Source organism: Phacochoerus africanus, chromosome 10, assembly GCF_016906955.1.
Source record: "Phacochoerus africanus isolate WHEZ1 chromosome 10, ROS_Pafr_v1, whole genome shotgun sequence".
NCBI classification, from domain to species: Eukaryota; Metazoa; Chordata; class Mammalia; order Artiodactyla; family Suidae; genus Phacochoerus; species Phacochoerus africanus.
Genome location: NC_062553.1, coordinates 114,261,358 through 114,280,146, shown reverse-complemented (window position 1 = coordinate 114,280,146; position 18,789 = coordinate 114,261,358). Strand labels below are relative to the sequence as shown.

Sequence of the window (18,789 nt, the reverse complement as noted above, 5' to 3'; positions counted from 1 at the left end):
TTGACTTAGGAAAGCATACAATTGAAATCTTTTCCCCTTAAGAGGGTGGTATCCAAAAAAGCAACTACATTAAGGAGGCTCTTGCATTTCTTCTTTTGTCACCATCATGCTTTAGGATAAAAACGAACAATTTTTCAAAAGAAAATTTCTCTGTCTTAAACTAATATAACCAGAATACATTTCTGGCTGTAAACTTAATTATGTTATACCTGAAGTACAATGCAAGCATTCCTGAAAGTAAAAGTCAGAGGCATATGAAAATGAATTCTACGAATTCATATACCTGGAATTCTAGGTATAGAATCCAGTAAGTTCATGAGCAAGTTAGTTAACATCTCTGAAATATTTCATAGGTTTACTGTGTGAATAAAATTAGACAACATGTATAAAGCATTCGGTGCAAAGACCAAGTGGGAAACTACACAGTAATTCAAGTGAGAGGTAGATAGAAGCTAAAGTAGGAGCCTGCTTTCCTCTAGATTCTAACAAACGAAGCAAACATTTTTAAAGACACAAAGCCCCACATATATGTCCTTTATAATAAGTATCCACCAAATGTTAGTTTCTCATCTATCCTCTTTTTCAAAACCTTGGATGAAACTGTCCAATTATCAGATTGTCTAGCAAGCATAATACAGAGTAATATCTGTATAAGGGAAGAACAATAAATATAATCATTAATTAGGAATGAATTAGGAGCAAAGCATTAATTAAGGCCACAAAGACAAAAGGCAAGCAACAGCATCAACCAAAAAAAGTAAACTCTGTGGAGAAAGACATATAAACAGCAATAAGAAAAAATGCAGCTTAGAACCAAACTATGGAGAACTTTGAACACAAATTACCTTAATTATATAAACAATGGGAAAATATATGAATGTTATGAATGTCATAGAGTTAACAAAAAAAAAAATTAGACTACACCTTAGATGATTCTGCTAACAATATAGGATAGAATAAAAGAAATACAGAACCAGAGGTGGGGTAACCAAGTAAGGGAATATCAAGTGGTATAAAACTGCATAGCGGCAGTCATCCTCAATTTTTTAGCATTACAGGGGGAAAAAAAAAAAAAAAAGCAAAGTCATGTGCGTAACAGACACCAAATGAGTCAGTATTTTTTATTTTACAGAATCATGCTTAAAAACAATTTAAGTCTAAATAGTGTGGGATCCCAGATTGAATCCGACAAGAGAAAAGGACATTAGTGGAAAAATTCAAGTTAAGTTTGTGCTTTACTACCAAGGTTAATCTCTTAGCTTTGAGAAATGGTCTATGGTCATATAAGTTAGTAACCTAAGAGGAAGTTGAGTGAAAAATATACAAGCATAGTCTGTACTATTTTTAGACTTACAGAAGAGATGCAAAATTCTTACAAAATAATTTTTTAAACTATAAAATCACCTGTCCACTACAAAAAAAAATTTTAAATTGCTATTCTGAGTATGGCCCCAAATAAGTGGTTAGGAGCTGAAGGAAAGAAAGAAGGGAAGGAGGCTACCCATCACTAAGTTTAATAACCCCTTATAAATGTCTGAACTATCTGGAATTATCTATAGCCCATAAATTAGTTTCAGAGATTCATGAGCCCCCTAAAATTATATGATAATATCTATTTGTATTGTTCTGAAGTTTTGTAAAATCATTAACTAGATATAAAAATAGATAATCCAAACTAATAGAAAATAAAACTATGAATAACTTGATAACACTGATATGACAAATCTCAAGTTAAAAAAAAAATTTAGATTCTAGACATGGGAGGTTTCCCTGTGGCACAGCAAGTTAAAGACTCAGTATTGTCACTGCAGCAGCTGGGGTTTGATCCCTAGCCCAGGAACTTCCACATGCTACAGGTGCAGCCAAAAAAAAAAAAAAAAAGATACAAACACAACTACAATCATACCAAAAATACAGTTTTGATAAAAATGGCATAGAATATTTATTGATTTCACACAAATTGTAACAAAACTATAAATAACCCTAGAGTAAAAGTAGGGTAAGGATAAATAATTCACTGAAAATGAAACACAGAGGTTACACAATACATAACAAGAGGAAAAGCCAGCTAATCTATAAAATCCACCTTCCCTGAGCCCATCACAGGAGCTGAGGTCCTAAAGCAGTAACATGAACTGCTTCCAAAGAGTGACAAGTCCCACCACAAAAAGTCAAGACACATGAACTATTTCACTTAATAGAGCATGGGGGAAAAGGTGGCTTTAAAAAAAACTGGTAGAAAAAAACAGCTTTAGGAGTTCCTGTTGTGGCTCAGTGGTAACGAACCCCACTAATATCCATGAGGATGCAGGTTTGATCCCTGGCCCTGCTCAGTGGGTCGAGGATCCAGTGCCACCATGAGCTGTGGTGTAGGTCAAAGATGCAGCTCAGATCCTGCATTGCTATGGCAGCGGCATAGGCCGGTGGCAACAGCTCTGATTAGACCCCTAGCCTGGGAACTTCCATATGTTGTAGGTATGGCCCTAAAAAGAATAAAAGACAAAAAAAAAAAAAAAGAAAGAAAACAGCTTCAAAGTTTTGAAAACTCTTAGAGACCTAAGTGTGAACTACTGTCACAGGTAGTATGATTGGAACACAGACACGAAGCGCTCTTTGCTCACTTACAAGAAGGTCTAAAACTCATATGCAAAAGGAAGATCAGGAGTAGGTCTGGAGACCAGAGAGAGAGCTCTCTCAGTCAGTGGTGCATGGACACAAAGCTCTGCCCACTCTCTGCATCCAACAAACTATCCCTGTGTAGTTTCATCCAACACAAAAACCTAAAGCTGATAGGAAAGGGTAGGAACCCCTCCAGGGTCCGCTGTTTCTGGGGAGGGGTAGAAGCAAATGTAGTCTGCAGAGAAGTAGAGGAAACACTCTTGGCCAGGGATCCTGAACTGATACAAACCAGGGATCTGCTATTGCATGTGAGGAGCAGAAAACTCACCCTCCAAGACCTCTCAATTTCAAAGACAGGCTGGCAACCATGCAGGGAGGGGAAGAGACATTAAGAAAGACCCACTCCAAGACCCAGGCACATAGATCCTGCTAAAGCCTGAAGCTGGACCAAGAGAACTGAGGAACCAGCACTGCTCCCCCATCATAAGCCTGGCACAAAATAATAAGCAACCACAGTTTACTGCTAAGAGGAGCAAGAGCCTGGAGCAAGACCCCCTTCTGTGATACAGGCACATAGCGAATGCCAAAAGCTGAGGGCTGAGTAGAAACACTGGGGAAAACTCTCCAGCAGGCCAGATCCCACACTAAGCACAGGGTAGAACAGCCCATCGCTAGAGATATTTGAAGCTGGTGGTCCTTAAAGTAACTGCAGAATAAGGCAACTCAAACCCAGCTGACCTACTGACTAAATTACCTCAACTCACTTCACTCACAGTGTGACAGGAAAAGCACATAAATGCCCAAAACATAAATACTAATGACCTCAATCTCTACTGTTCTTCCAGATATAATATCCAGCATTCAATAAAAAAAAAAAAAAAAAAATTTAGACCAAAAAAGCAAGAAAACCACCCACTGATAAGAAATTTAGCAACATCTAGAAATGACCCAGAGGTTGGAACCATCAAGCAGGACTTTTTTTTTTTTTTCCTTTTTAGTGAACCCATGGCATATGGATGTTCCCAGGCTAGGGGTCAAATCGGAGCTGTAGCCAACAGCCTACATCACAGCCACAGCAATGCCAGATTCCAGCCATGTCTGTGACCTATATCACAGCTCATGGCAACACCAGATCCTTAACCTGCTGAGCGAGGCCAGGGATCAAACCTGGGCCTCATGGATTCTAGTTGGGCTTGTTACCACTAAGCCATGATGGGAACTCCCTCAAGCAGGACACTAAAATGACTACAATAACTGTGTTAAAAGATCTAGTGCAAAAGTGCAGTGTGCATGAAAAGACAGAGGATTTCAACACTAGAGGTGCACACTATATTAAAATTCTAAAATCTGAAAAATGATAGAATTTTTAATTATCAGAGTTTTAAAATTATTTCTATGGACAAATCAATACACTGGATACAGCTAAAGAATCAAAAAACAAAAATAAGTAAAGAGAAGTTATTAAAGCTGAAAAATTAAAACAAAAAGAGTGAAAAAACAAGTATCTTTAGACTGTGGAACAGTATTATATTGTCTAGCATAAGTGTAACTAGAGTCTGAGGAGGAGGAGCGGTAATAGGACAAAAGAAGTATTTGAAGAGATAATGGTCAAGAGTTCTAAAAAAACCAAGAAAAGAACAAACTATCAACCCAAGAAAGTAAAAGAACACTAAACTGAAAGAAACAAGTATTGCTGGGAAACCTGGACAGCTGCATGCAAAATCAGTGAAACTAGAATACACCCTCACACCATGCACGAAAATAAACTCAAAATGACTTAAACACTTAAATATAAGACAAGACACCATCAAACTCCTGGAAGAAAACATAGGCAAAACATTCTCTGACATCAACCTTACAAATGTTCTCTAAGATCAGTCTCCCAAAACAACAGAAATAAAAGCAAAAATAAATGAATAGGACCTAATCAAAGTGACAAGCTTTTGCACTGCAAAGGAAACCAAAAAGAAAACAAAAAGACAACTTACAGAATGGGAGAAAATAGTTTCAAATGATGCAACTAACAAGGGATTAATCTCTAAAATATACAAGCAACTTATACAACTCAACAGCAAAAAAGCCAACAACCCAATTGAAAAATGGGCAAAAGACCGAATAGACATTTCTTCAAGGAAGATATACAGACGGCCAACGAGCACTTGAAACAATGTGCAACATCCCTGATTATTAGAGAAATGCAAATCAAAAGTACCATGAGATACCACCTCACACCAGTCAGAATGACCATCATTAATAAGTCCACATATAGCAAATGCTGGAGGGGGTGTGGAGAAAAGGGAACCCTCCTGCACTGTTGGTGGCAATGTAAGCTGGTAAAACCACTATGGAGATCAGTATGGAGGTACCTTAGAAAACTATACGTAGAACTACGATATGACCCAGCAACCCGACTCTTGGACATCTATCCAGACAAAACTTTCATTATAAAAGACACATGTACCCGTATGTTCATGGCAGCTCTATTCACAACAGTCAAGATATGGAAACAACCCAAATATCCATCGACAGATGATTGGATTAGGAAGATGTGGTATATATACACAATGGAATACTACTCAGCCATAAAATAGAACAAAATAATGCCATTTGCAGCAACATAGACGGAACTAGAGACTCTCATCCCGAGTGAAGTAAGTCAGAAAGAGAAAGACAAATATCATATGTTATCACTTACATCTGGAATCAAATATATGGCACAAAGGAACCTTTCCACAGTAAAGAAAATCATGGACTTGCAGAACAGACTTGTGGTTGCAAAGGGGGAGGGCGAGGCAGTGGGGTGGCTGGTGAGCTTGGGGTTAATAGATGCAAACTACTGCCTTTGGAATGGATTAGCAGTGAGTTCCTGCTGTGTAGCACTGAAAACTATGTCTAGTCACTTACGATGGAGCATGATAATGGGAGAAAAAAGAATGTACACATGTATGTGTAACTGGGTCACCATGCTGTACAGTAGAAAAAAAATTGTATTTGGGGAACAACAATTAAAAAACTTAAAAATAAATAAATAAATAAACTGAAAGAAACAGACCTAAATATACTGAAAGAGCTAGACAATTCACATTAAAACTGCTAAAAACTGGAGTTCCCATCATGGCGCAGAGGAAACAAATCCGACCAGGAACCATGAGGTTGCGGGTTCGATCCCTGGCCTTGCTCAGTGGGTCAAGGATCTGGCATTGCTGTGAGTTTATGTAGGTCACAAACACAGCTGGGATCTGGCATGGCTGTGGTGTAGGCCAGCACCTACAGCTCTGATTAGACCCCTAGGCTGGGAACCTCCATATGCCGCATGTGCAGCCCTAAAAAGACAAAAACAGACAAAAAAACCTAAAAACCAAAGATTAAAAGAAAATGTTGACTAACTGGCCATTAAAAAAAAAAGAATTAAATAATGCCATTGGCAGCAACTTGGATGCAACCAGAGATTCTCATACTAAGTGAGTCAGAAAGACAAATACCATATGATATCACTTATACATGGAATCTAAAATATGGCACAAATGAACCTATCTACGAAACAGAAAGAGCTTAATAGGCATAGAGAACAGACTTGTGATTGCCAAGGGGGGTGGGGGTGGGGAAGGGAGTGGGATGGACAGGGAGTTTGTTTGGGTTGGTAGATGCAATCTGCTACATTTAGAATGGATAAGCAATGAGGTCCTACTATACAGTACAGGAAACTATAAGCAATCTCTTGGGACAGAGCATGATGGAAAATAATATAAGCATATATATATATATATATATATATATATATATGGCTGGGTCACTTTGCTCTACAGCAGAAATTGGCACAACACTGTAAATCAACTATATCCTAACAAACAAACAAACAAAAAAAAGTAAAAATTTTTAAAGTGCCCTATAGAAATTAAAAATTAAAATTAAAAAACAAAATAAAATGTTGAATTTAGGCAGGAAAAAAAATAAACATTACAAAGAGGGGGACAAAGAAAAGATTTCTCATCAGAAACAATGTAAACAAGAGGACCATGGAACATCCTTAAAGTACTGAAAGAAAAAAATCTGACCAACCCAGAGTTGTGTGCCCAACAAAAATATTTTAAAAATGAATAAACAGGCGAGAAAGATCTGGTATAAAGCCTTTCCAAACTCAGCCCCCTGTGCCTCTCAGTAAGCTAGGTATACACTGAAACTGTGACTTCTGAGACACTTTCTAGATGTTACATCCTTTAATTTGTTTCTATCACCTACAATGTAATTTCCTCAAAGACAGAAACAGAGCTGCTTAAGGTCTGTAGCCCAGTACCCTAGATTGTGACTGACTACAGTAGTGGGGTTTTAACAGATGTCTGATTAATGATTTCATCATGATGAAAGAATGGATAAAAGGAGAAATGGGGGGGAGGAAACCTCAGATCAGGGCAGAATCGATTCATTTAATTTATATTTATTCAGCTAAAATGTTTTCATAAGGGAAATAAAATAGGAAAGCTAGTCCCAGATTAATCAGCTTGTAGACATTTTAATAACAGGGCAAAATTCAAAGGCTAAACATTCATAATATATTTCACTTAGAAGCTGTACATCTAAAATATCCAGGAAGAGATACTAGATGAAAGAGTTTTAAGAATTCTATGGTAATGTATTCTAAAAATCAAGAGGGAGTTTAGACATCATAAGCCACGTTAGGACTGAATGAGGAGCAACAATGCATCACCAACTGTGTACCACTTTATCAGGAGTTCTTGCACAATACTCAACAGCAAAGGCAGGGACCCAAGGCCTGGGGAGAGAGGAACTACTGACATCCACGTGAAGGCCAGATCTTTCTCAATGAAGTGAATTATGTAACCCTCTGCAGGAAAAGTGGAAGTACAGAGAAAGGAGCAGGGAAGGAAAGAAAAATAACTTCTAAAAACTGAGATGAAACTCTAAGAGAATAAAATAAATTAAATGAATTGATACTGCCCTGCTCTGAGGTTTTTCTTCATATATGCTGACATAGTCTCTGCAGGTCAATGAGACCTAATCCCAGGAGGTTTTGTCTCTTCCTACTCTTTCATCTTTCTACTGTTCTCCAATTTTCCATTGATTAATAGGTCCTGTGACTCTACTTTTGAATTCTCACTCATCTCTCCTTTATCCATTACTTCATTTTTCATCATTAATCAGACATCTGTTAAAACCCCACTACTATAGTCAGTCACAGTCTAGGGTACTGGCACTACAGACCTTAAGCAGCTCTGTTTCTGTCTTTGAGGAATAATACCATTTGCAGCAACAACAGACTGGGACAGGGACAGAACTTTCCCAAACTCATTCTATGAGGCCACGATCATCACCCTGATAACAAAACCAAACAAAAATTCCACCAAAAAAAAAAAAAAAAATTACAGGCCAACATGGCTGATGAATATAGAAACAAAAATCCTCAATATATGGTCAGCTAACCTATGACAAAGGAGGCAAGAACATACGGTGGAGAAAAGACAGTCCCTTCAATAAGTGGTGCTGGGAAAACTGGACAGCTACATGTAAAAGAATGAAATTAGAACACTTTCTAAACTATACACAAAAATAAACTCTAAATGTCCATTGACAGAGGAATGGATAAAGAAGATGTGATATATAGTGGAATATAACTCAGCCATAGAAAATAATGCCATTTGCAGCAATATGGATGGACCTAGAGATTATTGTAGTAAGGCAGTCAGACAATGAAAGACAAATATCATATGATATCACTTATATGTGGAATCTTAAGAAAGGACACAAACGAACTTATTTGCAGAACGGAAACAGACTCACAGACTTTGAAAACAAACTTACAGTTACCAAAGGGAATAGGTGGGCAGAAGGGATGGACTGGTGGTTAGGGATTGGGGTTAGGGACTGGGATTGGGATTGGGGGTTTGGGATGTGCACACTGTGGTATATAGAATGACCGGCCAACAGGGACCTGCTGTATAGCACAGGGAACTCTACCCAATATTCTGTGATAATCTATAAAGGAAAAGAATCTGAAAAAGAATAGATGTAGAATCAATCTGATGTACAGGAGAAATTATCACAACAATGTAAATCAATTATACTTCAATAAAACTTTAAAAAATGGAAAAAGAAAAAAGACCACAAAGAACAAGTGTTGTCAGGATGTGTAGAAAAGGGAACCCTCATGTACTGTTGGTGGGAATATAAATTGGTACAGCCGCTATAGAAAACAGTATGGAGATTCCTCAAAAAATTAAAAATAGAACTACCATATGATCCAGCAATACCTGTCCTGAATAATCATCCAAAGAAAATAAAAACAGTAATTAGAAAAGATATGTGCACCTCTATGTTCATTCCAGCATTATTTACAACAGCCAGATATGGATGCAACCCAATGACCCATCAATAGATGAATGGATAAAGATGGGGTACACGTACACAATGAAATAATACTCAGCCATAAGACGGAATGAAATCTTGCCACCTGCAACAAGACGGATGGACCCAGAGGGTATTCTGCTAAGTGAAATTTGTCAGACAGAGGAAGACAAATACTTTATTATTTCATTTATAGGTGGAACCTAAAAAACAGAACTAAACAAAGGTAACAAAAAAGAAACTGATACAGAGAACAAAAAGATGCTTACCAGAAGAGACGGGGCTGAGGGAAGGCAAGAAATAGGTGAGGATAATTAAGAGGAATAAACTTCGCTGCAAAATAAATGAGTCATGGGTATGAAACATACAGTGTGGGGAATATAGTTAATAACTAAATAATACCTTTATGGTGACATACTGTAACCACACTTCTTATGGTGATGTACAGAAAATGTTGAAATGTATTGAAAGATATTGAAATGTATAGAAAAATATCACTACATTGTATAGTGGAAACTAACCTCGTGCTGTAGGTCAATTATACTTCAAAGACAAACAAACATACAAACTCACAGAAAAAGAGATCAGATTTGTAGTTACCAAAGCTGGGGTGGGATGGGGTGGGGACTGTCAAAAGGTACCAACTTCCAGTTATAAGGAAAATAAATAGTAGAAGTGCAATGTGCAACATGATAACTATAATTAACACTGCTCGATGTTACATATGAAAGTTGCTAAGGGAATAAATCTTAAGCATTCTTATCACATACAAAATTTTTTTTCTGTTTCTTTAATTTTGTATCTGTATAAGATGGCAGATGGTCACTAAACTTGTGATTATTATTTCATGATGTATGTAAGTCCAATCATTATGCTGTGCACCTTAAGCTTATACAATGCTGCGTGTCAATTATGTCTCAATAAAACTGGAAGGAAAGAAAAGACTTTAAAATACAGGTATTACACCCTATTACCACCACCTTGTTTTGGAGGGGAAATATTATGTGATGGTATCGTTATCTCTCTGGTGATCCCCTCTTTGACTTCCCCTTACCCGTTCCTGCAGAAGTTCCACGACCTGCTGGACACAGTCATTTACATCACAGGAGTCTGTTTTCAGCACCAATTCAGGGGCCTCTGGCTTTTCATATTCAGAATCAATCCCAGTGAAACCTGTAAAAGGTAACAGATAACAGAGGGGTGAAAATTAAAATAGGTTTGTTTTTTCAGTGCAAGTCTCTGTTACGCTGATGTTCATATTTATGCTGCCCCTTCTATACTGCAGGGTTATAATATTGAAACTTCTTTCTTGGAAGAAGATTTCTAACTAAACTTTTGTTTCTTTTTTGAACACAGTCACTCCTCATTAGTTGCCACAAACACAAAATGAGTGACTACTGAACCACTCACTGCACCTGAGGGGAACACAGGGTTGGGTTCCTGTGAGCCTCTTGTCACCAAATTTTGGTCAACTAACTTACAACTTTGTTTTATGAGTGTTTCTGTTTAAAGATACCTTATTTAATATATACTGTTGATCCATTAACACCAAACTTATGGCCAACAGCGCTAGAACTCATGTCTGCAGTCTGAACAAAGCTTATCTAATGTGTGTATTTTCTCCATGAGGCAAGTCAGTCTTCTGCATTTAGGAACACCAGCCAGCATGTGCCTGGGGCCCATTTTAAACAGCAAAATATGAAACAAAAAGCCAAACCAAAAAACAAAAAACATGGCACTATACAGGCCGTAAAAGGACTCCTCTTTGCAGTATATGAGCTGAAACACAAAGGCCTGGTTCCCTTCAGCTGGGACTGTATTCCCTGGGTGACTAAAACACTGCTGCTCTGAGCGTATTCACAAGCAGCAGCCAAAGCCTAGTGGGTACACGGATGTGGGGATTACGGATAAACATTGATGAGTAGGCACGTTCGCAAACCTGGAATCTTCAAATAATGAGGACAGAGGGTCCTTCTATCGCCCTTCCTTTTTTCTGTTAAGTAAATGCCTCAACCACCTGTGAAGAAACAGGAAAGAATACCAAGTGATCCAGAGCACCCCGACTTCTCCACAGGAGCATAGGCCATGGTGCCTAAAGCCTGGGCCTGCAACCCAACTCCACAAGGCTTTTCTCCTCTCAGTGCAAACACTGAGGCCAATCAATCTGTCCCTCATCTCCACCAGGATAATCCACAGCCGAAGTAAAGCCCTGCAGGCTTCTTCTGCCATTAGATGAAGTGTTCAGGAAAGACAGATTAACTACTATTGGCTTAAGCAAAACCTAAGTAAGGAATCCCATGTCTATCACCACCTCCGCTTCACAACCAAATGTCATCAATTTAGATAGTAACCACGGCTTAGATTTTCCCTGTCGTATATGTGCTACCTTGTAACTGCCAAGAAGAGAGAGAACACTTGGTGTTACCACAGACTGGGCTGGCTAAGCTGAAGACATGCTACCTCTGTCTTACACATTACTCCATACCTGAGTCCTTCAAGACCTGTCTGCCTTGGAATGCCAAGTCATTCTTGGCTTAGAATGGTAAACATGAATCCAAAATCATTACTTCTAAAAGGCAATGGCATCAAAAAAGTTTTCAAATAAGCACTCCAAGTCTACAGCCCACTTATCCCCTTTTCTTTTCTATTTCATACTTCTAAGTATCACACGAAGTCCTGAACCCAAGAAGAATATTTTGCATCTCCAGTACTCCCAACAGTATTAATGATGAGTCACAGTGAAGTACATGAGGAAAAAAACAAATCTGGTTAAAACACAAGTTCTTGGAGTTCCTTTGTGGCTCAGCCAGCTAAGGATCTGGCATTGTCACTGCTGTGGCTGTAGTTACAGCTGTAAAATGGGTTCAATCCCTGGCCCGGGAACTGCCACACATCGCAGGTACAGCCAAAAACACTAGTTCTTAAGCTCTGATTCCCAAATGTAGCTACACACTGGAATCACTGGGTTCCCCCCCACCTCCCCCGCCAAAAGAAATTCTGATTTCACCAGTCCGAGGCATAGCCCTGGCACTGGATGTTTTGAGTTCCCCTAGGTAAAGCATATGAACGGCAAAGCTTGAGATCACTGTGTTAGAAGACTTAGTTTGACATTTTAAAAGCCCAGGAATTCTCTTCCCAGTTAATTTATAGTAAGCAACCATAATAAATGTTCACTGTAAGAAAAATATTTCTATTTAAGTAGACAATAACAACCTGAGCAGTAATCATGAATATAATCTAGGTTGTAGGTGACACAGGCGTACATTTAGAAACTGCCACATTAAGGCCTCTAAGAGCCTCAAGTCTGCTGAATGTATGCAATCTCACCTGTCTTGAGTGTGTACCATCCCGGCTCTGAATCAGCACTGATAGGAAACGTTTTAAGCATCACTCTGACAATGAGTAAATGATATTTAAAAACTGTATAGTCAGGGAGTTTTCTTGTGGCACAATGGGTTAAGGATCCAGACCCAGTCTCGTCGCTACAGGAACCTCGGGTCACAATTGGGGCATGGGTTTGATCCCTGGCCCAGGAAATTCCACATGCCTCAGGTTTTGCCAAAAAACAAAACAATTTTTTACAAAACGTAGAGTCAGAAACTCTAGTACCATGACAAACCTAAAATAAATAAATGCGTGTACATACATGCACGGAGGTATTCATTAACCTAAGGAATTTATCAATGTCTATTCAAAGGCATTAAGAAGCACTTGGTAAACAAGTAACACACAGAAAACTGAACTAATACAAACACACTTCCAGGTACAGAATCCAAACTGCAAATAACTCAAGATTATTTTGGACTCAGTCTAATTATCCATCTTTGCATCCTCAGCATCAAATATAAACCTTACAAATGGGAAGCACTGATCAATGAATTGCACATCCAATTTCCACTGTGCCTTCTAATATCCAACAAGCATTTGCAGCATGTGTGCCAGGTGTTACATTTTGGGCCATGCTCTGTGCTAAATTCTAGAAATACAAAAAATGGTAAAGATGTTCTGGCTCACAGGGCGCTTATTCCACCTGGGCAAACGAGTCTACCTCCCTCACCATCCATCCTTGCAAAACAACTAAACCAACTACAGTTAAAACAAGTAAAAGATTCAGACTTCAGGACCTGAACACACTCTTCTGCTTCTCTCTGCCAAAACTCTATTACAAAAAAACCAAAGTGAATATCAGCCATCAACAGAGAGAGGGTGATCTAGAAAGTAAAAAGGATAAACCGGTCTCCCTCCTGTTGTCATACATTATTCAGATCAGGCAGCCTATTCTCACTGAGTCAAGAAAGTACAGGCTCTATGGATGAAACTGAGTCTCCCAAGGGGCAAGACTAGATGGGAGCCCTGCCCAAGGAACCAGATTCACCACGGCCAGGGGGACTTGCCCCAACTGCTGATGCGTTCCTAGGTCCAAACAGAAGAGCCCAGAATAACAAGCATTTTCCTTCCTGTTCCGCCTTTTCCTTTTCAGGGTCTAAAGCTAGTGCCAAAACGCAGACGTCGTAGAGCTCCTGGAGCTTCTGAGAGTCCCAGACTATCACACCCCATAAAGAGAAGGCAAACAAAAGTTACCAGCATGAAGAGATCTCAAACAATGCCAACTGAGTAATCTATCTTTGATTTTTTTTTCAATGCTGCCATATTGTCTGTTACCATTAATAACAATAATAATAATAGAACTGGACTAATGTCAAAGGATGTCTAGAAGATAAATACAATTACTGGCATCAAAGGCCACAGCAAAATGAGTTCTAAATGTCTCAATGTTCCAATTTTTAATTTTTTTTTGTCTTTTTTGCAGCATATGGAGGTTCCCAGGCTAGGGGTCACATTGGAACTACAGCTGCAAGTCTACACACAGCCACAGCAGTGTGGGACCCAAGCCTCATCTGCAACCTACACCACAGCTCACGGCAATGCTGGATCCTTAACCCACTGAGCAAAGCTAGTCAGATTCATTTTCGCTGAGCCACAACAGGAGATCCCTTCAATGTCCAAATTTTCATCACCATCGAAACTCCAGGAGCAGACCATAAACCTAAAAGGCAAGCTGTACGTACTTTGATAAAATCACAGGTATGTTCCTTCAATCTTATAGGACAATCATACACAGAAATGAATTTCAGACCACTCTAAGCATGGTCTAAAAAAGAACAAGTCATTGTCCACGCTCTCATGATGCTTCTAATTCAGACATTTTCCCCACTAGTTATGAGATTTCCTATATTTTCACTGGAACAAAAGAACAGAAGTGGCAGCGGCTAGCAACGGATATCCAACCTAATGCCAGGCACCTAATTATACCAAACAAGTTTCCACCAGCCCCCAAGGTCGCAATCCTCTAAAACTTTCTGGCGACTAGGATTTCAACCTGACTAATGATGCTGAGTGTGCACAGGGCCAAGTACTACTGGTAAGCCTGAGAGACAGAGTGGTGTGGTAAGATTCATTTTCTTCTCTCAAGGAGCTCCAAGCTGCCTGGATACTTCTCTCAGAAAAGATCATCAGTCTCACATAAAAGGAATCTACGGAAAGAGAAACTGGGGGAAACAATGTGACTTACCTTTAATTTCTCCAGCCCTTGCTTTTTTGTAGAGTCCTTTGACATCCCTCTGTTCACAAACGTGCAGGGGAGCATCAACAAACACTTCAAAAAAAGGTAAGCTTGCACCCTCGTGAATCTGCCTTGCATTGTTGCGATCCTTAGAAAAAAGAGATATAGAGAAACATAATAAATAGTGCTCATATGAATCAAGGGTATGTATTAATATCAAGGACAAGTAAAAGTGCTTTTCAGCTGAATTAGTGGAAAATATATCAGACAAAGTGTAATTTCTATAAAATGAAAAAAAATAAACCCAAGAAATCATTAAGTTACCACACCTATTCTTCAGTAGGAATTTTGAAAGGCCTACTATTCTAATAATCTGAGACACTGGGGAGTTGCAGGAGGCAGAACAATGGATACCCTATAAAACTTTCATCTAAATTTTATGGGGACCCTGAGCCAAAGCTCAGCTCGAATGCAGATGTCATCAGGCCTCTCTTAAAAACAAACTCGACCTCAGCCTGAGCTGGCATGAAGTAACTTCCCAAGAGGTCGATTCAGAACCCCGAGGCTAGTTTATTCTCTGGCCAGAAACAAACCCCTGCAGCAACTTTACGTCTCCAGCATTCCCAGAACTTGACTTTTCTGCACAGCTCCAGTAACACCTTTGTCACTTAGTCTAAAGCCTCCACCCTGTCCCAAGGATGACGGAGGATGCAAATTCAACCAAGTCACTAAACTCTTCGGACTCCCCACCACTGTCAGGGTAAAACCCAAGCATCTTAGTGTGACGTGTCAGGCCTTCTCTACCTGGCCCCACCATACTCCATCTTGAACTTGATGTTCTATTGTAAGTAATACCTGCCTAGTCTACCAGGCTGTTTGGGCCTTATGCCTTTGCCATCGCCCCTGGCCAAAAACACTCCACCCCCTCTTCTGGCCACAGCAATGTGCTCCATCCAGCACAGCTCCCTGCAAGTCCTCCAGGAAGCTGACCTCGCATGTCCAGACTGACTGAGGCCCTTGCTTCCTCCAGACTCTCAGCGCGCTCACCAGGTGTCTCTGCCGCAGATCTTATCCCACTACACCAAAATGATTTCATTAGCTTTACAGCCTTCGCATCTGTCCTTTTAAATGAAGGTGTTCCCAAGTTTCCATCCGTGACTCTTTTTTCATTCTACGTACTCTTTTGTATATTCTGCCTCATCTGGGTTTCAACTAATATAGCTAAGGAATCCCAACTCTATACCTCAATTCTACACAATATTCCTGAGCCTAGAACCAAGCAGTCATCTTCACTTAGACACTCCACCGGCATTTCAAACCTAACTGGCCTAAAAAGAAGCCTCTCTTCCCTTCCTACCCTACAGTTTCTAACTCAATCGCCCCATCTTCTATTCAGAAAGCCCTACCCTTCAGGTTCACCTCCAAATTCTGTTTCGCCCATAGTGTCTATTCTTATGGCCGCTGCCTGAATTCACTTCAATAGTCTCCTCACTAACTCGTCTCCTACCTCCAGACTGTCCTCATTCCAGGCTTTAAGAGTGATCTCAGGAGTTCCCGTTGTGGCTCAGTAGTTAACGAACCCAACTAGTATCCATGAGGATGCAGGTTCAATCCCTGGCCATGCTCAGTGGGTTAAGAATCCAGTGTTGCCTTGAGCTGTGGTGTAGGTTGCAGACACGGCTCAGATCCCCCCTTGCTATGGCTGTGGTGTAGGCTGGCAGCGACAGCTCCGATTTGACCCCTAGCCTGGGAACCTCCATATGCCGAGATACAGCCCTAAATAGACAAAGACACACACACACACACACACACACACACACACAAAAAGAGTGATCTCACTCCCCAGTACAATCTCAAACCCAGACCACCTGCAGGGTAAAGCCCCAAGTGGTCCAGAGTTTGCCATCAGACCTTACTTGAGCTTCATCTCCCCTCACATTCATCCTGCAGAGCAGCCAAAATCAACTACCTCCAGCTCCCCAAAAACCAAACTCTCTCACACAGTTCCATACTTGTGCAAATACTGTAGGGTCTCCTCGGTCTGAAATAGCTTTCTCCCTCCGGTCTAACTGGCACACTGACCCATCCTTCATGACTCCTTGCAAGCAGCACCTTCTCTGTGACTCCTCCACAGCACCTTCATATTCACAGACCTAATTACCTGCCTCAAGACATGGCAACTGTTTGCATCTCTATGCTCCCACCAGACAACCTACCAACTCCTCAAGGATAAGAACTATCAGGGTGTTTACAACCAATATGTCCAAGTTCAGAGGTGACAAAGAAAAAACAAACCTCTCCTCCATTATATGATTTGGTCTAATATTCTCATAGATTCTGGCATACCCTAAGCACAGTCCTAACCCCATACTTAGGGCTTTTAGGGATGAGAACAACAAGTTTTGCTCCATGCTATGGAAATAAGGGGCCAAAAAGCAGATTAGTATATACTTCTAGATACCCAGGCCTCAGCTGCTAGCTCTCCGAATTAGGTGTTACTGACTTTCCCTGCTTCCAGGAGCTGCAAAGATTCCCAGAAGGCCCAAGAATATCCCTGGTATTATATTACCATGAAAACTGTTTATGTGCAAGGATTCAGGAGCTCTAACGACTCTCATTGTCTTATACACTTCACTACCCAGGAGACTTTAAACCGATGTATTGACACTGACCCCAATGTTTTTGGAAAATGAAAAGGAGCTAGTCCTCAGAGAATCTTTTAGGACGCCTTCCATGGTTCAATTAAATTAACCTGCATGATTAACACTCAATTTCATATTTATCTTAAATTCCCTTACAGCTCAAATTTTGTTTTTGTGTTTTAAGAGAGTCTAGGTAGCCAGCCAGATTTGTGCAAATAGTACTAATATTGTGCTATCATTACATTTCCTGAGTACTTACCACCCATCAGGCACTGTGCTAAGAGCTCTGAATACATGAGTTAACCTAATCCTCAGAGAAAGCCTATGAGGTAGCACTATTTGAACTTAAAAAGGTTAAGTAAACTGGCCAACGTTCTAACAGGAACTGGCAGAGCTGAGATTTGTTTCTTGTTTCTGGCTTCAGAGCTGCTATCTTTAACCCCTACACTAACTCGCCTGTTCTTTCACATCTGGGCTTCCTGAAGGGCTATGCTATCCTTTAACAAACACTAAATATTGACTGTGTTCCAGGATCTGGTCTTGGCATTAAGATTATAAAAGTAAATAGGATGGAGTCCCCAGCCTTCAAGGAGCCAGTGAGATCTAGAGGCAGCAAAACACCGTGGGCAAGAGCATGGGTGCCAGTGACTGACTAGGTACAAATCCTTGCTCTACCATGTACAGTGTGAGAGCCTGGGTAATTTACCCCTCTGTTTCCTCACCTCCACCTTCCTCACTGCATGATGAGAACTAAGTGAGCTAATTCACCTAAAAGCACTTAAAAACTACTACCAGTACATAATTAGTGTTCAATAAATGTTAGCTGCTCTTATCATCATCATTATTACTATTACTGCTGCTGCTGCTATTAGCACCTCCAACCAAAGAACTGGTATTTATAACAAAGCAATGTGTTGTGGTACAGTAACAAGGGCACTAAAGACAGCTACCCAACAAAGCATGAGGGACTCAGGAAGAGAAGAAGTCTAACCTGAGTCTCAAAACACGAACAGGTGGAGTTGTCTTGTGCTGCAGCAGGTTAAGGATCAGGTGTTGTCACTGCAGTGGCCTGGGCTGCTGCTGTGGCACAGCTCTGATTCCCTAGCCTAGGAACTTCAACATGCTGTGGGTGCTGTGGGTGTGGCAAAAAAAAAAAAAAAGGAAGGAGTTCCCACTGTGGCTCAGTGGGTTCAGACCCCAACATAGTGTCTGTGAGGATGCAGTTTCGACCCGTGGCCTAGTTCGGTGGGTTAAGGATCCGGTGTTGCTGCAAGGTGTGGCATGGCTCGCAGATACCACTCAAATCCCATGTTGTGGCTGTGGTATAGGCCCGCAGATGCAGCTCCAGTTTGACCCCTAGCCTTGGAACTTCCATATGCCACAGGTGTGGCCACAAAAAGAAAAAGAAAAAAAAAGAAAAAAGACTGTCCCCAGTGTCTGATACATGCTGAGTATTTACTATCGTTTTTCTGAATTGAAAAGTCAAGTTCGACAACTCTGGTTATACTTTGGGGTAGGTGGGTAAGTGGGTTACAGTACACTTTTCAAAGATGAATTTACTCAGAAAGTTGCAGTACAAAAATGCTGTAGGTTAAGTGTTTTAAT

General features: G+C 40.2%; 1 protein-coding gene across 3 annotated transcripts in view; it reads right to left on the bottom strand.

Annotated features, from left to right (window-relative positions):
- PAPSS1 (3'-phosphoadenosine 5'-phosphosulfate synthase 1) overlaps positions 1 to 18,789 on the bottom strand; it is a 122,317-nt gene that overhangs the window by 80,161 nt on the left and 23,367 nt on the right. For all 3 annotated transcript variants that reach the window (XM_047798453.1, XM_047798454.1, XM_047798455.1), the window contains 2 exons: positions 14,552 to 14,690; positions 10,034 to 10,152 (listed from right to left, as the gene is read on the bottom strand). In XM_047798453.1, coding sequence (XP_047654409.1) covers positions 10,034 to 10,152; positions 14,552 to 14,690 — 258 coding nt within the window. The remainder of the gene's footprint in view (positions 1 to 10,033; positions 10,153 to 14,551; positions 14,691 to 18,789) is intronic.